General features: G+C 43.0%; 1 protein-coding gene across 1 annotated transcript in view; it reads right to left on the bottom strand.

Annotated features, from left to right (window-relative positions):
- Window positions 1-21,028, bottom strand: part of col12a1b (collagen, type XII, alpha 1b) — a 141,940-nt gene that overhangs the window by 23,721 nt on the left and 97,191 nt on the right. Inside the window, exons 37-50 of the mRNA XM_071910612.2 lie at window positions 20,236-20,365; window positions 17,416-17,535; window positions 16,651-16,797; window positions 15,971-16,091; window positions 12,311-12,456; window positions 11,387-11,461; window positions 9,755-9,894; window positions 9,147-9,270; window positions 8,410-8,553; window positions 7,228-7,392; window positions 7,069-7,107; window positions 6,603-6,741; window positions 4,097-4,239; window positions 2,585-2,694 (exon numbers count right to left, since the gene is read on the bottom strand). Coding sequence (XP_071766713.2) covers window positions 2,585-2,694; window positions 4,097-4,239; window positions 6,603-6,741; window positions 7,069-7,107; window positions 7,228-7,392; window positions 8,410-8,553; window positions 9,147-9,270; window positions 9,755-9,894; window positions 11,387-11,461; window positions 12,311-12,456; window positions 15,971-16,091; window positions 16,651-16,797; window positions 17,416-17,535; window positions 20,236-20,365 — 1,743 coding nt within the window. The remainder of the gene's footprint in view (window positions 1-2,584; window positions 2,695-4,096; window positions 4,240-6,602; window positions 6,742-7,068; window positions 7,108-7,227; window positions 7,393-8,409; window positions 8,554-9,146; window positions 9,271-9,754; window positions 9,895-11,386; window positions 11,462-12,310; window positions 12,457-15,970; window positions 16,092-16,650; window positions 16,798-17,415; window positions 17,536-20,235; window positions 20,366-21,028) is intronic.

Raw genomic sequence — 21,028 nt, 5'->3', positions numbered from 1 at the left:
CACGATAATGAAATGAAAGATTTTACAGTTCATCTCTTTCTGTCTTCAAAACCTTCCTCTATAGATTCCACTACTGCCTCCATTTTCCATGACGGGAAGAGAGAAATCGCACATGCAGAAGAAGAAGAAGAAGAAGAAGAAGAAGAAAAAGGAATCGTCAAAAACAAGTTATCTGGGGATCTGTGTTTCCTCAGCAAAATACAGAAGGTAATTTGCGCTGGAATGTTTTCTTTACAAATTAAAGATATTAAAAGACACGGCTGACTCGCGCAGGATTAAAATCAGTGACAGTTTACACAATTATGACAAATCACCGCCGGTCCGAAGGTGTATTACTCCCCCGGTGGACGGGGCTTTAGAGTGAGAGAGAACCTCCCTCCTCACGTCCACTTCTCGCCCCGGAGCAGACTGCTGCATACATAACCATGCTGGGAGGTAAACCGCAGAGTCTGACTCTCCCCCTGCGGTCAGCTACCAAGCCTGCCGGGCCTGCCTTCCCAAACCCCCGGCCGAGCCAAGAGGAGAGGGGGGGGGGGGACGAAGGGAGAGAGAGAGAGAGGGATGGGAGAGAGAAGTAACCTCCCTCATCCTGGCGTTCCTCAGCCTCTCTGATGTAATTGTTTAATAGCAATAGCAGTGACCCAATATTTTCCAGGCTTGCACGCCAGCAGGGGCTGCAGCGCGTTTTTTTTTTTTTTTTTTAATGGAGCTTATGGATTCCTGTGAAGCGGTTGTGACTGGGCTGCAGGGTCGTCCGCACCGCTCTCCCCAGCAGTGCGTCTTGTAAACGAGTTTGTCTGCAGGCCGCTATCAGCGCCGGAGGATACAACACACTCCCTCTGTCTGGAAACTTCCCTCGGCAGCAGTGGGAGCGCTTCACAGCTCCTTACGCAAGGGGGAGGATGTGCTTCAAGTCGCTGCTTTGTGTCTCCCACCTAAACCCATATTCCCTGACTTACTTAAACCCTTACTCTTATTCAGGTCGTGCAAATAAAAAGCATTTGCAGAACCTACAATAAGTTTTTCAGGAAGGAAGAAAAGGAAGCTTATTTGATCTCTGATGCGCATGCAGTTTTTGAAATTATACAGTGGGGGTTTTTAAGAGGTTTCTTTCTTCTTCTTTTTAAGATTTTTGGGGTATTTTTACTAGATCAAAGCGGAGGGAGACAGGGAAGATTGGATGACATGCGACAAAGGTCCTGGGACGGATTCGAACCCAGGACGATGCGTCTACATGGTACACGCCTTAGACCACGGAGCCACCAGGACGGCCCCAGGGGTTTTGTAGAAGTTTCCAGTATCCAAAGGGTCTTGAAACTCACTTGATACATAAAAGGACCTTGATAAATGTTATATTCAAGTAAGAAAAAAGGAAAACAACTGCAGTCAGTCAGGTGGTGCTTCAGCGACATCAGCGTTGCACTCCTTAGCCCCGCCTCTAATCGGGTCAGCTCAGGTGAAACTGTCGACTGATCAGTTATAACAGAGGAGTGATGGGCGCCTGCGTCAGTTGATTAAAGGGTTTCAACTGCATCTAATCAATAAAAACACACACACTCGGTTCCCACTGATGGAGCGTGGTGTAACTCTGCGTTTCACGGCCGGAGAGGACCATCTGTTAGTGTGAGCAGACATAACTCTGAGCAGCACATGTCCGTAGCTGTATGTGAGGTGCACCGCCTGTAATGTACAACACATTTGGAATGCCAGGCATCCGCAGTATCTGTATAACCTCGGGACGTCCAGCGAGAACAAAGGAGAGCGCTCCGATTGATGTGTCACGCCTCCGGACGCCAGACCCAAGAAACTGTTATATAATACAAGCATTAAAGCCATATTTGCCTTTTGGTCCTGTTCTGTTCAACCTAAATATGACTGAGAGCCTCTTGTACACTGAACTGCTGCACTGCTGGACTCTCAGCACTGTTACCCAACATGCTGCACTGCAAAAAATCTCCATCTTAAGTTATTTAGTCGATTATTGAGTGCTAAAATCGCAATTTTCTTAAAATAAGTGAAAAAATCTGCCAATAGGGTTTGATAATTTCACTTGTTTCCAATGTAAATCAACTTGTTTCAAGAATTTTGTGGAATCAAGTGTCATTTTCTTGATAGTAGTGCAGTGATCTGCCTTATTCTGACTTTCTCATTTCTAGAAAACTCCTGAAACAAGTGAAGCTGCATTGGAGACAAGTGGAGTTATCTCTCCTCACTGCAGAATGTTTCTCTTGCTTTACGAAAAATAAGATTTGAAGGCTGAATATGAGACTAAGTGACTCATAAAGATGGAGGGTTTTTGCAGTGTGAGGCTGCTGCGCTTGGCAAATACTCGACTTTGAATGCACTTGTCGTGTGTTTATGTTTAGTCTGCTGTGTGTGCTCCTTCTCTGCACTTTATATACACAAGGTCTGCTTATGTTTTGTCGTGTCGCAAGTTTGTCAGTCCTGTATTATGTGATGTATATGTGTCTTGTAACGTATCAGCAGTACTCCAGCACAGATGAATGAGGCGTCTGTTTGATGGCTGCTAGTCTAAGTGTCACTCCGGGTCCAGCTGAATCCTGAACAGTCACGCTTTGTTTACCTTGTGGAAGCTTCCATGGAAGATCCTCTTCACGTGATCGTTGTCGAACGTGACCCTCTGGATCTCACCGCGCTCGTCTTTGTTATAGAACGACACCGTTTGGCTGGAGGCTGGATGGAGAGATGGAGAGAGAGAGAGAGAGAGAGAGAGAGAGAGAGCTTTAACACACTGCTCTCCTTATTTGTATGAACGCTTCCTAACACAACAAGATTGCATTGCGAGGGCGATCTGCACAATTTTTTGTGTCTCCGTTGCTTGAGCTAAGAGTGCAGAGTTTGAGTTTTCGTCTTACTACTATTTATGCAAATCCAGTTGTAGCATAACTGGAGCGTTCTCTGATCTGAGGTTCTAGGATGGAGAACCCTCTCTCTTGCTGTCTGACTTGCTGGTGATGAATCTGCGTCTTCCAGCAGATAGCAGCCATTCTGATTGGACAAACTCTCTGCACAAAGTCTATATACTACCTGTCAAAGGATCTTACATGTGCTACAGTCATTTGGGGGCAGTTGGTGCTGCAAGGTGTTAGTGAATTGGGTGCAATCTTGATCTGCATGGTCTCACCTACAAATAAATATCATGTGTGCAAAATAATGAGATTTGCATATACATGACTGACAGGCACAGAGAGGGTTTATCTTCTGACCAGCTCTCCACTCAGTGCACACAGTTAGTAAACAGCATGTCATCGTGTTTTGGCCATTTTGGAGATATAGTGCCGCTTCTTTAGTGAATCTGGACCTCAGCGTCATGGAAGGATGCTCACACTAGAGACGAGACAAGCAATCCTCACTACACCGAAAAAAACTGACAGACTTGTTATTTCAACTTGTCTCGGGGCTTATCAAGCTTATTTTAGGATTTATTTTAGTGAAATCATCTCACAGCACTGGCAGATAATTATACCGGTTTTTATACCGACATTTTCTTGGTAAAAGTGAAATTGTCTTGGAGAAAGTTTCTTGTTTCCAGATTTTCTTCATTGTTTTATGATGATTTCTTGAAAGAAGTCATACTGGCATGAATCAAGTGACATTTATTGAAACCAGCAACATTATCTGCCAGTGCAGTGAGGTAATTTGACTAAAAGTATCACAAAATAAGCTTATATAGGTCTGGAAACAAGATGAAACCACTGGACAGCTTGTTGTTTTTTGCAGTGTAGGGAACTCGTGTTTTCGGAGCCCAGCAGATAGACTTGGTGAAAGACTTGACAAAAGGCTTTACAAGAGGCAGCTGAGCCGGGCTGAGGACTCGGGGTTGCTGCGGTGCAGGAGTCAGCGTGGCTGTGGACCGAGGCAGCCGGCGGCACCGCAGCCTCATTACACTCCATTCACTTCTTTTCATGAAAAGATGAGGCACAGCTGCTCCACATCTCCTCGCACATTTCCATTATGTGCTTTTTTTTTTTTGTGCCAGTGCCTTCTGCCCACAAACATCCATCCAAAACCCCCCACCCTCATCCCCCTACACACACACACACATCAGCGGATAAAAATAGAGGATGATACTCACGGTCGATGGTGACGCCGGTCTCTGGCTTGTGATCTTTGTTTGACACCTGCCAGATGTCGAAGGCCTCGCTGGGCGAGTCGGGCAGCAGGCGGAACATCAGGATGATGGTGTAGGAGTGGGGCAGACCGTCAGGGTGGATCTCTCTGCACACAGAGACCAAACACATTTTACATCTACAAGTACATTTTTATTTATCCAGCTTAAAGTCCTGGATCACCCAAAATCACAAGCAACCAGTAGTAAGGAGTGCAAGGATCAGGTTTACAGTGCCTTGACAATGTTCTGGTGACCATAGAGTGATCATGTCAGGTAGAAGTGATAGGAAAAGAAATTAAATAATAACTAAGAAGAGAGGTAAATGGATTTTTGAGAGCAAATAGAGGGATGTGATTCAGTAAGGGGAGTGTGACAAAAAGTACGATAATCTATTTTGATCCATGGATGGAAAACAGGTAGAACTCCTGTGTCTGTCAGGTGAAGCTCATTGGAAATATGTGTGTTAATGCATAACTCTAACTTTTTGTCCAGTAAGAGTTTTGATCAACTTACTATTGCGTGATAAGGAGGCTGTTTCACCTCTTTGCATTCAGTAGTTAGATATCAGATGATGTCAAACACAGCTACTACCATCCTTAACATTATACAGTGTGCTAAACCATACACTCTAGTTAACAACATAAATATTGGACAAAGAGGCGAAAATTTACACAATTTCCCCATAGGAACAACTAAAGCTTCATCTTATCTTAACCTTCTGATCATACAACTGTAAAAGGACCAAAGAGTTTTTTTATTTTGCCAAAAAGTTGGTGCATTCTTTTGATATTTATGATGATTTTTAACCTCCATTTTAAAGCATGGTAATGGAAAAATAGAGTTAAAAGAACAATATAGAGTTAATGGAAAAATTCCAAGTCCCAGTAATTGTGACATCAGGATGACCAAATGGAACACTGGGAACTCCATGAGATAAATGATACAATTCAGTAATTATATATACAAAGACAGTCATCGCTGATCTGCAGCATTATGATGTCAAAACAGGATGTTTCACATTCATTCCCCCAAAAGCCTTTTTGTTTGTTTAATTTCTATGATGTCACTGCAGATTTTGGAATGTTGGACTTAGTCAACATTCCATTAGTGGTTCCAAATTCCAAACTCGTCTTCATCACAGAGCTGTGCTGCTTTCAACAACTTCATTACTGCAGTTGATAATCAACATGTGGGACATTTGTAAGGAGAAGTAGACAGTTTAGCTAGTGCCATGTATATCCTATGATGTTTTGACTGTGTTTTTATTGTGCTTTGTGTTGTATATCAAGTTATTTTGTCTTCCAGTGAGGACCACAGTAGAAATAAATGTATTAAGTAACACTTTCTTATGCTATCCTCTGGGGTCAAATATACATCAAATGTTATTTTGTCATGTAATTTCCCAAATCAAATCAAATCAAATCATACTGCTGAGAAGGCAACCGAACCATGTCAGTATACCTGCTGGAGATGTGTGATACTGTGACTGGTAATACTTGGAGCTGCATGGTAGATGCATTTGGCTTTTCACTGTGTGGAGTGACGGAGGCTCTCTGTGTGTGTGTGTGTGTGTGTGTGAGCCGCTGCTCTGAGGCAGACACACTCTGTCCTGACCCGCTGGCTCAGCCAATCCCTCCCAACTTCACAGGACATCGTAAATCTGTGACCCAGTTTTTAGAGGGAACAAGCTCCAGCAGACTGTCTGGACATGGCTGGGCAAGATGCTTCATGTTACTGACTGAAAACAAAGAAACAGAACCAACAGAGCTGTGGCAGCGCTGGGCAGCTCAGGGTGTGAAGGTGTGGGACTGTGTGGAGACTGGAGTTTAGTTATATAATCACTTCTCAGTGGCAGAGTTGCTCTGGAGGCAGAAATGATCTGATTGGTTGAGTTAAACCTCAGTGGGCAGAGCCAAAGAACCACAGTTTCTCTGGCTAAGTAACATTAGACTGAAGCTCAGTGAAAAAGACAAGAGGTAAGAGAGGAGGAAGCTAATATTATGAAGCCTAGCGCTCTGCTGCTAACTGAAAAAATACAATCTATCATACTAAGTTATCTAGGTTAGCTAGTTAGCTAGCTGACCTTCAAGTTCAAACTAGCTATACTAGCCTATAGCTATCTAGGTAAGTTAGCTAGCTGCTGACCTTCAACATCATGATGACATGGTCATGAAGGAATGAAATAGAAATTTTGACCAAATTTATTTCTGCTGAAAAACTGCGGTTCTTTGGCTCTGCCCATTGAGTTTTAACTCAATCAATGAGACTATTTCTGAGAAATGTTTGTATAAGCAAAACTCCAATCTGCAGCTATATGAATGTGAAGCGGGATGTTGTTGAAGAAACACGCGTGTTCAGAAAACACTCGCTGGAGAAAGTAGAAAACACGGTGAGGCTGGTGAACCCAGCGACAGACACAGAGCTTGACAGACAGAAAACACCCAGCGTGGTGCTGCAGGGTCAGACTCACGTTGTGGGCTGGGTCAGGAAGGCGTTCTTGTGGAGTCTGTAAGCTGTGTAGCTGTTGAAGGAGCCGGGCTCCATAGAGACTCCCTTCATGTGACCGTAGGTCTTCTCTGTCAGGTTGAAGGCCTCCAGCATCCTGAAGCCTGTCAGAGCAAAGAAAAGAGGATCAGAAACCAGATCAGGGGCTTTGTTACAAAATGAAACGTCCATCACATGGAAATAGTGACACAAAATCACTGATTGCAAAAAATTAAAAGGAATTAAGGTACATTTTAAAGGACAGTCAGTAACTTAAGTCCTTGTTTTACAAAGTGGATCCTCTACATTTTGAGTGATGAATTTCAGTGTTTCTCAAAAATAGATGTTTACCATTTCAGAATAAACTGTTCTAATCTTTGTGGTGTACATGATGGGCATTCAGTGTGATATATTCCCATGAAAAAAGTCAAAATCTCATTATTTGTACTTACCAGGTGAAGTGAATCCATTCAGGAAAATCAAGGGACAAGCTGTGGAACAGGAATGGAAATGTATTAACATTAACATTTCGCCACCAATTCCTCAATAATGAACAAAACCAGAAACATGTTCCTAGTTATTTTGTTTGGGGAGGTATTCTACAAACTTACATGATGTGGAAGTTTCACAGATGAAAGTAATCAGGTTTTCTTTGATTGTGTCGAAAGCATCAAAGTCGTCCACGACGAAGATGTGGCGGTCGCTGGGCTTGCTGGCGATGAACTGCAGTTCAGCGAAGTCCACATCGGCAACTCCGACCACAAACACACTGTAACCTGAGGACACACACACACACAAACTCACAATACAAACACATGTACTGCTCCTCTACACCGTGGATCCAGGCTGCTGGTACTCCACTGCAGTGGGATGAGAGGACAATATGTTGTGTAATGTGCAGGTGGCAGGTTGGCATGTTAAGAGGCAGGATAAGAGTTGCTGGTTTGATCTCTGCACTGCAAAAAATGTCCACAATAACAAGTCATTTCATTCTGGTACTGAGTCTTTTCTTAAAATGAGAGACAAAATCTTGCAGTGGGGTGGGATAATTTCACTTGTTTCCTTGCTAATCAAACATTTTCTTGAATCAAGTGTCATTTTCTTGATACTAGATACTATTTCAAGATATTTATACTTGTACACAGAAAATTCCTGAAACTGCACTGGAAACAAATGGGTTTATCTCACCCCCATTGGCATTTATCTTCCACTTATTTTAAGATATTTTAAGATTTTAAGACAGATTATGAGACTAAATGACTTAATTAAGATGGATATTTTTGCAGTGTGGTACCAATTTCACCAAATTCTGCAAAAGTGCCTCTGAGCAAGAGCACCAAACCTTCATATGTGGACCAACCTGCTACTGGAAACAAGCCAAACAGCTAAAAATACTGTCATACACAACAGGGTGGTGGTTTCTGTCCATGTAGAAATGAACCATACATCTATATTTACACTGCCAGTCAAAGGTTTCAAAGTACTGTTTGATTTTCTCTGATATTTTTCTGCCTGCAATGCTTTGATTAACATAAAATAGCTATTTCCTAATACTTTGGATATATTTATTCAACACTCAGCTTCATGTTCATCAAAGTGTCTCTGTGGTCATCACATATATTTACATGTATGATTTTTTTTTTCTCAAACTAAACCTAGTTCGTCTTTAATGGGGTTAAGTTATTGCAAACTGACAAAGAAAACATGCTGATTTATTAAACATTTTCAAAACTAGGCGTCTCCAGACTGTTGCACTGGCAGTTTATATGTTTCGCGAACAGATTGTCCCTTACCAGCATGCTGCAGCTTGGCAGCGTTCTTCTTCACCTCGTCCTGAGAGCGTCCGTCTGTGATCGCTACGACAACCTTGGGGACGTTCCTCCTCATCCCGTTCTCCATAGAGAAGGCCTTGTCATACGTGTGCTTCAGCGCCACTCCTGATCGACAGAGAAGCAGAGAAAAAAACTTCAATATCTAAACAGAAGCAGCTTGATTCAGTGGAATTAATATCGTAATAAGTGTCACTTAAACGACAAATACACTGCAAAGAACGTCCATCTTAACAAGTCATTTAGTCTCATATTCAGCCTTCAAATCGTTTTTTCTCAAACCAAGAGAAACATTCTGCAGTGAGGAGAGATAACACCACTTGTTTCCAATGCAGCTTCACTTGTTTCAGGAGTTTTCTAGAAATGAGACTGACGATGACTGATGAAAATTACTCTTGATTCTACTAAATTCTTCAAACAAGTTGATTTGCATTGGAAACAAGTGAAATTATCAAACCTCACTGGCAGATTTTTTCCACTTATTTTAAGAAAATTATGATTTTAGGACACAATAATCGACTAAATGACTTGTTAAGATGGAGATATTTTACAGTGCAGGGCTTTGTCTTGGTGACATCGGTGCACAGACATAAAGACGACTTTTCTCAGTACAGACAGACACACAGGACGACAGACCACACTACAGACAGCAGACTACACGTCTTCATCATTGTGGACTGGACTGTGGGGCGTCTCCTGACCTGTTTTGGTGTTCCCTCCTCGGTAGGGGATGAGGTTAATAGAAGACAAAGCCACGCCCTTGTCGTTGTAGGCGTTCAGCCTGAACTCCGTCTTCGCGCTGTCGCTGTACTGGACGAACGACACCTGCGTCCAAGGTCACATGAGCAAGAAGTTAAGGCGTGATTTCAAAGCGCAGCACAGCCTTGCTATTGCACACTGCAAAAAATGACAAGTTGCCCAGTGATTTTAACTTGTTTCCAGACCTATTAGGCGTATTTTGTGATATTTTTAGTCAAATTATCTCTCTGCACTTGATTCATGCCAATATGACTTCTTCTTTCAAGAAATCATCATAAAACAATGAAGCAAATCTGGAAACAAGAAACTTTCTCCAAGACAATTTCACTTTTACCAAGAAAATGTCCTGAAACAAGTTACATTCTCCTGGAAAAAAAAAGGAAAAATTTGTTGAAACCGGTAAAATTATCTGCCAGTGCAGTGAGACGATTTCACCTAAAATAAGCTTGACAAGTCTGGAGACAAGATGAAATAACAAGTCAGTCAGTTTTTGCAGTGCAGCTTTATATCACACTAACCATTCAGCTGCATCAGTATTTTCACCACAAACCTGCATTCCTGAGGGTCCGATGACATCAAAGGCGCCAATCAAGCCGTAGACAAACTGCACCACTTTCTTGAAGCTCTCCTCTCCGATACTCCAGGACCCGTCAATGAGGAAAACCACATCTGCCTTGGCACCTTTGCACACTGATTGAGTCAAGACAACAAGTCGTTGAGGAGCTTTAAAGTCGAGCGGCCGGACCCGAGCCAACATCACAAGCACCGGCTGAGAAAATGGCATCATCACATGGCATAATTACGGTTTGCAAGCTAGAGCGCATAAAACGCCGCCGAAAGCTCGCAGCAAAACAAAACGATTGAGAAAAATGACGTGATGGGGCTATGTATAGTAATTATGGGTTTAAATGACCAAGAAATTCCTTGAAAATACTGACAAAACAAGGAACATTTGGTCACCAGAAGGGTTGAAAGTGAGCTGTCTTTAATGGGTTTCTCTCTGACTAAAACGAATTGGGCAAAAAGCTCCGAATAATCTTTGCCTTATGTGACGGTGCGGACTTTGTAATCCTCTCTAATCCCTTCCTCCCAGTCGGAGATTTATAAACAAGTTTTACACAATACCTTACGACACAAACTATTCTTTGGACTAAGTCTCCCTTCCTTTTTCAACACCTAGGTTGTCGGTTCTTAATGGGCGTGTTCCCGTTCGAACGCCCCAGAGGGCCAAGAGCAACATGTGGCGGCTATTAATTCTCTGCTGGCACAACTCGGATCCAGGGGGGGAGTTAGCGTGCAAGTCTTCGCCTTGGCCAAAAAACGCTGCATTGAGCGCTTTCCAATCAGAGCCGAGCTTGAATGAAGAGACTCGATCCATTTAATTCTGGGTTGACCCGTCGTCTTCCAGGCTGAGAGTTACAGTCGTCTGGGGAAAAGCTCTCTCGTCTTTTCGTCCGGTGTTTGTGAAAGTGGCATTGCAGTATGGAGTGCTGGGAGGATGTGTTGTACTTTTTGTGCGGTATACTTCACTTCCAATTCAATCAGTTCAGGAAATGAGTTTTCTTTGAAATCCAAAAAACAGCAAATCCTAATACTCCCCATGAAATGGTTCTCATATCCAATCTAGTAAGGTTCAATTTACATTTGCATTGAGTGAATTCAAAGTAGAGCTTAAGAATTAATCGCAATGTGAACTTCTGCAATTTCCAAATCTCAGAGTCTGCAGTTAATTTCTTCAGAGAGAGTTTGGTCCAAACTGGATCTAAGAGTTTTAGAGCTGCAGGCAATCTTTGGTCCACGAATCAAAACCTTTCATCAGACTCAAACTCAGTAAATCCTGCACACTCACATCTATTTTCTTTAACAAAATCACTTTTCTTTAAACAATTTTAAAGTTCTAAAAAGTTTAAGGCAAGAAAAACTTGTGATGATATGAATCGCAGTTTAAATCGCAACTGCTATATTCTGTCAGATAATTGCAATTCGATTTTTTGGTCCATATCTTTCAGCCGTAATCCAAAGTGAATGAACCCTAATCCATTCACGCCGTTTTGCGTCCCTAATTGAAGTAAACTGACTGCTTACTGGTAAGGATGCAAAATGGCCCCCTGTAAAACATAGCAGGTGGGAGCTGTGTCTATCAAGTGACAGCAAAGGATTGTGGGTGCCGTCTGGTGCTTACCTGCCCATGCGGGGGGGATGGTGGGGGGAGGGGTTGGAGTTGGTGGGAGTGTTGGAGCTGGAGTAGGCTTCATCACTTGAGGAAGAAAAAAAAACAAAACACATTACAAACAAACAAAACAAACATACACTACCAAAAATCTGAAGTTTGGACACACTGCATTTTTCTTTATTTTTACTATTTTCCACATTTTAGAATAACAGTAAAGACATCAAAACTATGAAGTAACACAAATGGAATTATGCAGTGACCAAAAAAAGTGTTAAACAAATCAAAACTATCTTATATTTTAGATTCTTTAAAGCAGCCGCCCTTTGCCTTGATGGAAAGGCAAAGGCTTTGGAAAGAAATTTATACATAGGATCAACTTCACTATTTATTTGACTTAGAAGCATTTAAGCAGAAGCCTTTAGATCAAAATGGCTTTAAGAGAATGAGAAACATAGAACATTCAGTCAGGTGGGTCCAGACTTCTGACTGGTAGTGTATTAACAATAATAAAGGATGCAGTTATTGTTTGGGCCAGTCATTAAAATGATTACCTAATACTTCTATAGTATAAATGCGTCGTCCCTTCAGGTTTTCTCAAAATCAGACCAGTGGTGTCTGAGATTTGACTGCGTGGGACGATAAGAATAACGACTCCAACAATTTCAGCAGATTGGAGTTTTACCTACACAAACATTTCTTGAAAGACTTCTTTCTTTCTTCTTTTCCACTCAAGTTTGCCAATTAGCCAACTCGCGCTCTGAAAAACTGAGGTTCTTTGGCTCCTCGCATTGAGGTTTCTGCCTCTGAGAAATGTTTGTAGAACTAAACCTCCAATCTGCACAGCTTCAGTTGAGTCCAGCAAATTCAAATGACACATTACATGACAAATGCAAAGGATCCCAGAAGTCATTCAGGGGCAGGCGGGACACTTACGGGTTCTCTCTTTGGTGCTGACGCCCGGTCCTTCCAGGTTGGGAGTCTGAACGAAGACGGTGGCGGTGTACAGAGCTTCGGGGGAGAGTCCGTCAAAGCAGTACTGGGGCAGACCGGCCGGGATGGTGATCTCCTGCTGGCCTCTGCTGGAGGCTGCAGAGGGAAGAGACAACGGAGGACAGAGGGAGAACGTCATGAGAGCTCCAGAGTTCGTCCTCAATGTCCGTGAGTTCGTAGCCTGGTCCTGGTCCATCCCTCCAAAGCGCTTTACATCCCTCATTCCTTGTGTTTGCTTGTTTGTGTTCCTTTGTTAACTACGCCCAATGCTTTTAATTGGCTCTGAATCATTATGAAAGGTGTTAAAGTACGATTTTTACCGTCCCGGGGTTTGGTAGGGTTATTGGTCAATACCAATGACTCAACGATTACTTCCCCAGGTGCTCAGATCTCTGGCGTTCAGAACTGACAACTCGGCCCATTGGTTTGTAGCGCTGGCGACCCGCCTGTTGGCGACCCGGCTCATACTGTCTGCTTTGGGCTGTTTGGAGAGTTTGGGTCGGGCCAGAGACTTGTGAAGCAGGAGATCAGTTCTAGCAATGTTTTTGCAATTCCTACTGGTTGCTGTTAAGAGTTTGACGGATTGGTTAAAGACCCTGTGAAAGATGTTGGGGGCGGTACATAATGCAGCGAGGGATTGTTCAAAAGTCTAAACCAATGGAGTCAGGGAGAGAAAGGCAGTTTTATTTGATGGGAGGGGTGCAGAGGGGCGGGATTGTTCCAAAATCTGATGGCTTTATTGGTTAGAAATGATTACGCCTCCTGGTGCAGCATGAGGTCACCATGAAAGATACTCTGTTTTCCAGAAAGTAAAAGTAATGGGAGGTCATTTCACGGGGGCTTTAAATATAATGCACGATTCAGGCAGGTGGTGCCATGCAAGCCGGTGACCGTCCTTGTGGAAGCGTCCCGGAGGAACAAACCTGCCCAACAAATCTGTCAGGTCTGACCCGGCACTCTCACCCTTCCAGTGAAATGTTTATATCTGCGCATGTCAAGGGAGTGATATACTGGGAAAAGAGTATTTCCTATTTACACTGTGAGCTCCAGTACGAACAAACAAACAAAGCCTGTTTACCGCCGAGACAGCTGCTGGACAATCGCTACTCTCCAGTGTCCTGCTGTCTGACCGAGCAACTCTTAAGTAAGCAGGGTTTCATCATTTTCTGCCGAATCGCAGGAATCCTACAGCCCCGGTGATGCAATAGCCTTCAGGATAAGCTCTTTAATGTCAACAAGCTATGATCCAACTCACTTAAGGGAATCTAAATTGTTCTAGGAAAATCCGCAACCCCTTTGGTCAAATCTACTCCAAAACAGTGGCCCTCATTCATCAAGACAGAAGATACACACAGACTTATAACAGAGAGTGCTGTTGATAACATTTAATCCCTAAAACATTTCAACTGGATATTAGACAATACTGAGTCTTAAAAAACTGAAAGCATCCATATGTCCTGCTTCTAATAAGCGTGCGTTTCCATGTGTTTCCATGTGTTTCCATGCCTTTTAACTTGTTTCCATGCCTTTTAACTCAAATACGGAGGAAATATTGCTGGAGATGGAGTGGACCCATGGCCTTGTAAGGCTGCATCACTCACTCGCAATTCCCCGCTCGCCGTGTTTCCACTTACTCATCTCACCACTCCAACCAAAGTGGTCTCCAACCACTGTTTGCATTTCATCTTGAGAACAAACAGTTGACTTATTTGTTAACTTGAGAGCGCTGTCTGCTGCCTTTTATTTGGGACGGTCTCCGGATTCTCAGGCGGAGGACTTGCCGATCCTCTGGTAGTGGTTATCTCCGCCATCTGTCTCTCACGCTAGCAGACCCATATTTATTCTGGCAACCTGTCACGGCGGCCCGGACGGCTAATGACTACCATATAGATATTTAAATATTGATGCTGCTTCCCGGTTTTTCCCGTTCTTTAACTGCTAACCCGCGTCCATGTGCGAATACGAACCAGATGGAATTCAAAGGCCCTGCAGTAATTAAAAAGGATGTAATCTTTGCAGACAGAGACACAATTAAAGCTCGGTGGTCGGATGCTTTCAATCCCGGCCAAAACTTGCATCCTGCTTCAAGAAATAATCACAGGGAGGAGGGGAGAGGAGGGGAGGGGGGCTGAAGATAAACAGTCTCTAAAAGTCTAGACGCGATTCCAACAGCCAGCGCAAAAAACCCGCTCCAGTCCGCTGGATGCTGTGAAGCGTCCGCCTGAACTCGTCAAGAGGATCTGCAGCATCCATGACCGCAGAAGTGACCTCATCTGGAGACGGGCCCCTCAGACATCTGCTGGGAGTCTTATTTCACACGTTGCCGCATGCATCACCTCAGACAAGTCATCTCCTATAAGGATCTAGCGGTGCAGGCGGACCACACCACCGTCATTCAGGTGCGCACATGACTCTAATGTGTTTGTAGTAGCAAAACATCTTTCTTTCGGGGGCCAGCAGCGAGGTACAGAGGAGTAACTGCTACTTCTGTTGTCAGGGCAAAGTTCACTCCTTGCACTATTTAATACTGGTTGCCTGTAAACAGTGTTGGGCAGTAATGTGATTACTTATAATGAGTAACGAGTAGTGTAAGGCAGTGGTTCTCAACCTGGGGTCCGGGGACCACCAGGGGTCCTTGAGGGGGTTCCAGGGGGTCCCCAGCAAATTGATGAATTGTTAAACTTCACCATTATTTAATTTACAAGAAGTTAAAATAGTTAGAGAATGTAGAAGAATGACTGTTTTGATCATAGTTTCTCTGTTATCTCTCTACCTTCAATACAGACAATCATGGGATTCTGGACAAAATCATATCTGACAATAAAATATATTCTCAGATTTGGGTCAGAGAGGCAAAAACTCATCGAATGGGGGTGCGTGGCCCTAATGTGGACTAAATTACGGGTCCTTCATATGAAAAAGGTTGAGAATCACTAAGGGATCAGGGTTAGGATTATAATTTCAAATTCAGCAATTACATCACAGTTACTAATCCCAGTAACGCTCCGTTACTGCGTTACTTTTTTTCCAAATCCCTGTGTGTGATTTCCTCATCTGTATCTTCAGGACATGCAGCAGCTTTATGTCGGCTGTTAGCTAAAAAAAAGCAAAACAAAAGATGGAGGCTGAGGGAGAGACGCAGACTTTCAGCAAGCTGGAAGTTTTCCCATTACTTTGAATTGATCTCAGTCAAGGATGCAAAAACATTATCATCTGCTCCACTCTTTCCACAGAGAAAAACACAACGTTCGATTTATCGAAGCATCTGATACACGACACAGCGATGTGAAAAACAAAGAGCCGCTGCTGCCAATGAAACACAAAGTAATGGAACAAGGAATGGAACTAATTACTGCTGCTGTTGAGGAATTAGTAATGTGATTACTTTTTAAATGAGTAATAAGTAAAGAGTAATTGATCATATTTTCCTAGGAACTTTTTCTACTGTTGCTCTCATTATAAGTCGTTCTGGACAGGAGCATCAGCTAAATGCATGAAACGTAATGTAAACTGGATTCTGATTTCATTTCTCCTCCTCTGTCTCTAGCTGTGTGGAAGCGGAGACGATCTGTACGGTCAAAAGCAGAGTCGGAGGATTCGGACTTACGGTCGGCGGGGTTGAGCTTGATGCGGTACGAGGTGGCGGCTCGGTGCGGAGTCCACTTGATGCAGAACTTGTTGTGGCCGACTTTGTAGGTCTCAATGTTGGTCACATTCAGGTAAACTGCAGGGAAGAAACAGTCTCAGGAATGGAATGACCATGTCAACTTTAAGTATACACAGAAAGAAGACTACTTTCAGGGTTCCTACATACAAATTTTCCATGGCTATCCCATGAATTATAGTGCAGATTCCTTGACCAATATTTGTCAGAACCTTCAAATTTAGCTTTTTTTTTGTTGAAAACCTGAAAACTATGAACTTCAATTCTCCATGACATCTGCAAAACATTTTGAATATCTTTCCATAACTGTTCTGGGCCTGGAAAACACAATTTTCAAATTTTATGACCATAGGAACCCTGCATTTATGTATTTATTTAACCTTTATTTTACCAGGTTGTCTCACTGAGTTGCAATCTGTTTTTCAAGAGAGCCAGCAGCAATGTCACATGTCACAATACATACAAAAATACATACAAAATTAGATACAAACATGCATAATCACATTAAAAATCAAGCGGAATTAGGGCGGGGATCAAGCCCAGAATGTGAAACCACACCCCAAACAGAGAAACAGAGAAACAGATTTGATTCCCCCTCTGTTGGGGTGCAGGTACGTACGTGTGGTCCCCTGTCCCGGCAGCGCTCCGCTCGTTCCCCCGCTGTACTGAGCGAACACCTTGACATCGTACGTGGTGCCGGGCAGGAGGTTGTGCAGCGTGTACGAGGTCACGTCGCCCACAAACACATCCAGGTTCTGGTCTTTGCCTGCAAACACAACCGCACAAACACAACGTGAGGGAATGTGCACGACTGAACGGTCTATAATCATGTTGTTGTTGTTGTCGTTACATCACCACAAAGCACTCCAACTCATTTCACTGGCAGCAAGCAGACATCAAAGCGTGTTTGCAGAGAGATCAAAACAACTACCCAGAAAGCATCTGACGGAGCAGGAGACAGCAAAGTTCAACGTCAAGCCATACAAGCGCAAAATTGTCACAATATGATATTATGGCACGGTTAAAATTCACATTAAAACAGCTTTGGAAACTGTTTTGAATTGTTATCAGACAGATAATTAGGTCCCGATTTCACAAAAAACTGCAGGAAGCAGCTTTGGGCGACTGCGGACATTACAGATTGAAACAATTACAAGCAAAAGTCAAATTTGCAAAAGTCAAATTTTACATGGGCTTTCAATGTTAATGCAAACCGTCTATTCAACGTCAAACTGTTTCCTGGGTAGGTTTTTGCATATTGCTGCTGTCAGGTGAAAACCTTCAAAATCCCCGATCACCTGGCAAGAGCAATGTGTTCAGAGTCTTTCATCATCTGTGTGTGTGTGTGTGTGTGTGTGTGTGTGTGTATGTGACGTCAGCTCACCCTGAGGCGAGTAGACCAGTTTGTATCCGAGGACGGGCGCAGCCACGGGGTCCCAGGCCACGCGGAAACGGGTGTACCACTCGTCCGAGACTCGGAGGTTCCTGGGCTCCAGCAGGCCGACTGTGACCAGAGAGGAGACACAAGTCAACACCCAGTCAGTCCCACAAATCAGCTGTGACAACAAGCAGGAGGCCCGACCCCATTTCCAGGCTAATGGCTAAATGGCTCCACACTCTACATACTGCAAAAAATGTCAACAGATCTCAACATAAGCTCAGTCATAAAATGTGTGAAGTGTAAAATGGGGCGGAGAAATCTTCCAGTGAGGTGAGGAATTCATTTGTTTCTGATGTACACTGCAAAAATTCTCCATCTTAACAAGTCGTTTTGTCTATTTTTGAGTCCTAAAATCATAATTTCCTTAAAATAAGTGAAAAATCTGCCAGTGTTGTTAGATAATTTCTCTTGTTTCCAATGCGAATCAACTTGTTTGAAGAATTCAGTAGAATCAAGAGTCATTTCCTTGACAGCAGTGCAGTGATCTGCCTTATTCTGACTGGTTTCAACAGACTGACACTCTGTTCTAGAAAACTCCTGAAACAAGTGAAGCTGCATTGGAGACAAGTGGAGTTATCTCTCCTCACTGCAGAATGTTTCTCTTGGTTTAACAACAAGAAGATCTGAGGCTGAATATGAGACTAGATGACTTGTTAAGATGGAGGGTTTTTGCAGTATAGTATCATTATTTCCTTGAAATAAGAGACAGTTATCTTGCATTAAAGCAGATCACTCAACTTGATAATATCCTTTGATTCAAGAAAACATGAGATGAATTGCATGTTGTCATGTATCCAGTTGTGGAAATATTGAGGATCACTAAAATATTGAGGATCTAGTCTATAAAAGGGCTTAAGGCTTAAGGATTTAAGCTACCTACTGTTATTTAAAAAGTAATACAATTGGTTTTAATGTGTTATCAATCATTTTGAGTAGATTTTTTTAGTTTACTCACAAACTCGGTGACCTTATTGTTTCTGATACTTGGGTCCAATGTATTTCCTTTAATCAAGTGGCATTATATTGACACCTGTAATATTTTTAAATATTGTCATATTGAGAATTCTTGAAACAGGTGAATTTATCTCACCTACTTGTCAGACTCCTTCACTTGTTCAAAATAAGACTTCAAGCCTGAATACCAAAAGACTTGCTGGATGATTATTTCTGCCTCTTCAGTAGTTTAGTCACTGCTGATCTTTCCCTCTCCCTCGCCTCTGTTTATGAAATTCATTATACGTAATACATGTGTTTAGATTGGGTGTAGTTATTTCACAGTGTTGCTGAGGGAGCTGGGCGGCTGCTGCGCTCTGACCTTCTCTCTGGAGCGGCGCCCATCCAAGCTGCCTGGCACCGGGGCACCGAGTCCCGCGCCAGGACCCAAACTTTCTATTGTTTGTATAACTAATGCTAATGCTCGCCAGTCGCCGAGCTCTCCCGCTCTGCCTTCTGTGAAACCCCAACGCTGCGAACTCGTCAGACTAATACATGTTGGCTCTGCTGACCAACGTATGTCTACTGTATTTATTTTCACTTCTCTTCAGCAGTGTTGGACTGGGCGTTTGATTCAGCTGGAGGACTGGGAGCTGCTGATTGTTTTAACCCGGCGTTGTCGGGTTGCTGGCAGCGGGGTGCTGAGTGAGGTCGTCCCGCAACCGGAAGTTCACGGGTTCAATCCCTGCGTGACCGTCCCAACCGCAGTGAACCTTGAGCTACTGAACCCCCACCTGCTCCAGGGTCACAGCGCTTGACCTCTGACCTCTGACTCCTTCAGTGAAATGTCTACTGCTTCAGAGGAGGATCAAGAAACTAATTCCCAATCACACTGTCTGATGACTGGTGCAAAGTGGTGATTTTGCCCTTTTAAGGTTGTGTCATTTGATATATAATCAGAGGACACCAAGAAGCTTTAAATTATTTCACAAGAAAAAAGCAAAAATTTGAGAAAAATCAGAAAAAGTAGACATGATAATAAATTATATGTATAGTAGAAATATGTTGTTTTCCTATCCCATAAATCATCTCGCGACCCCCCAAAATTATGTTGTGACCCCCTGGGGGGTCCCAAACCCCAGGTTAACAACCACTGCTCTAAAGAAGGGGGTTTTCAGGTGATGTAATGCACCCTCTGGCGGCCATATTGGAAGTCCTCAGCTCTTGGGCAACAGTCGCTGTGAACTGATCATTTCATCACTGATCCATCTGATTGATTTAGTGTTTAGATAATGTCAGCTTGTTAGCTAGCTAACCATAGCATCTGGTCAGCTAACATCACTGTCTTGTTGTTAACACATTTGATTAGCACACTAGCTAACATAGCTAGTAGCAGCTAGCGTTAGTAGTGGCTAGAATTAGCTTTCTGGCTAGTTAGCTCAGTTAACCCAAACAGTTGTTTTTTTTGGCTTTGTTAGCTAGCTAAGTCTTCTCATGCTACAACTCATATTGCATTATCGTAAATTTGGAAACAAATCTACCTCATCGGACTATTCACTTTTGCTTAAAACATTTCTGAATTGACCTACATCCACACCACAACAATCTGTCTAAGATATAACTCTAACTAGCCCGGTTGTTATACAGTTAGACATTATTTGGCTCCAGACGTGGCTGCTGGGAGATTTGTGACACAACTGCAAAGCCTGTATTTATTTTCTTGCTTTCTTCTCCGCTGAACAAACTCCTCCCTCCAGCATCTCTGGCCTGGATATCATATCAGTTAAACTACTGGGAGTCGTCTATAGATTTAATCCGTGGTTGCATTACTTGTGCGTCCTTTCCCGTTCAGATTGCCTCCTGGTCCCTCGGCGTAGACGGCCTCCACCGTGATGTTGTACGGCGTGTCGGGCAGCAGGTTCTGCAGCATGGCGTTGTTTCTGTTCCCAGGAACAACGGTCTGCGGGTCAAAACACCACAGAGTAAGAGAGTTACTACAGAGGTACAGAGGTACAGAGGTACAGGTCTGCAGCTTCATGAACGGCTTCACAATACACAATGTGACTGGAGCTACTGAAGGCTTTAGTACAGCAAAGCTAACTTTAATGTAATAGTGACTGTTTACATACAGTAGCATGGATGCTTGCCTGTATCTCAGTTAAATTCATATTTAGCATCAGCTGTTATGCATCCTCACATCTAGATCATAATCACCCTATCAATAAACAATATTCTGAATATTACCATGAAAACAGAACTTCCACAGATTGCAAAAACAATAGTTTATGGGATAAAGTGTTGCCCTAATAATAGCTGATATTGGTATTTCTTAGCTAAAGTATCATGTTTACGATCCTAATAATCTGGATACAAGATTATCCCGGCTGTTGTCAGGGAGATATTCTGTTTAAATGCATCAGCTCTGACACTGAATGCCTGAGTATCAAAATAATCACAAATAATATCAGAATTTAAATGTGCATGTAAAGACACTCAGGTCCAGATTCACTAAGATCATGTTGCAAGAGCAATTTGCAGATTTTTTGCGCCTCTTTTTGCTTGAGAGCGCAGAATTTTCATCTTATTCATTAATTTCCGCTAGGGGATCAATAAAGTGCAATCT

The sequence above is a fragment of the Centroberyx gerrardi genome, chromosome 18 (assembly GCF_048128805.1).
Source record: "Centroberyx gerrardi isolate f3 chromosome 18, fCenGer3.hap1.cur.20231027, whole genome shotgun sequence".
NCBI classification, from domain to species: domain Eukaryota; kingdom Metazoa; phylum Chordata; class Actinopteri; order Beryciformes; family Berycidae; genus Centroberyx; species Centroberyx gerrardi.
This window is presented reverse-complemented; position numbering and strand designations above follow the sequence as displayed.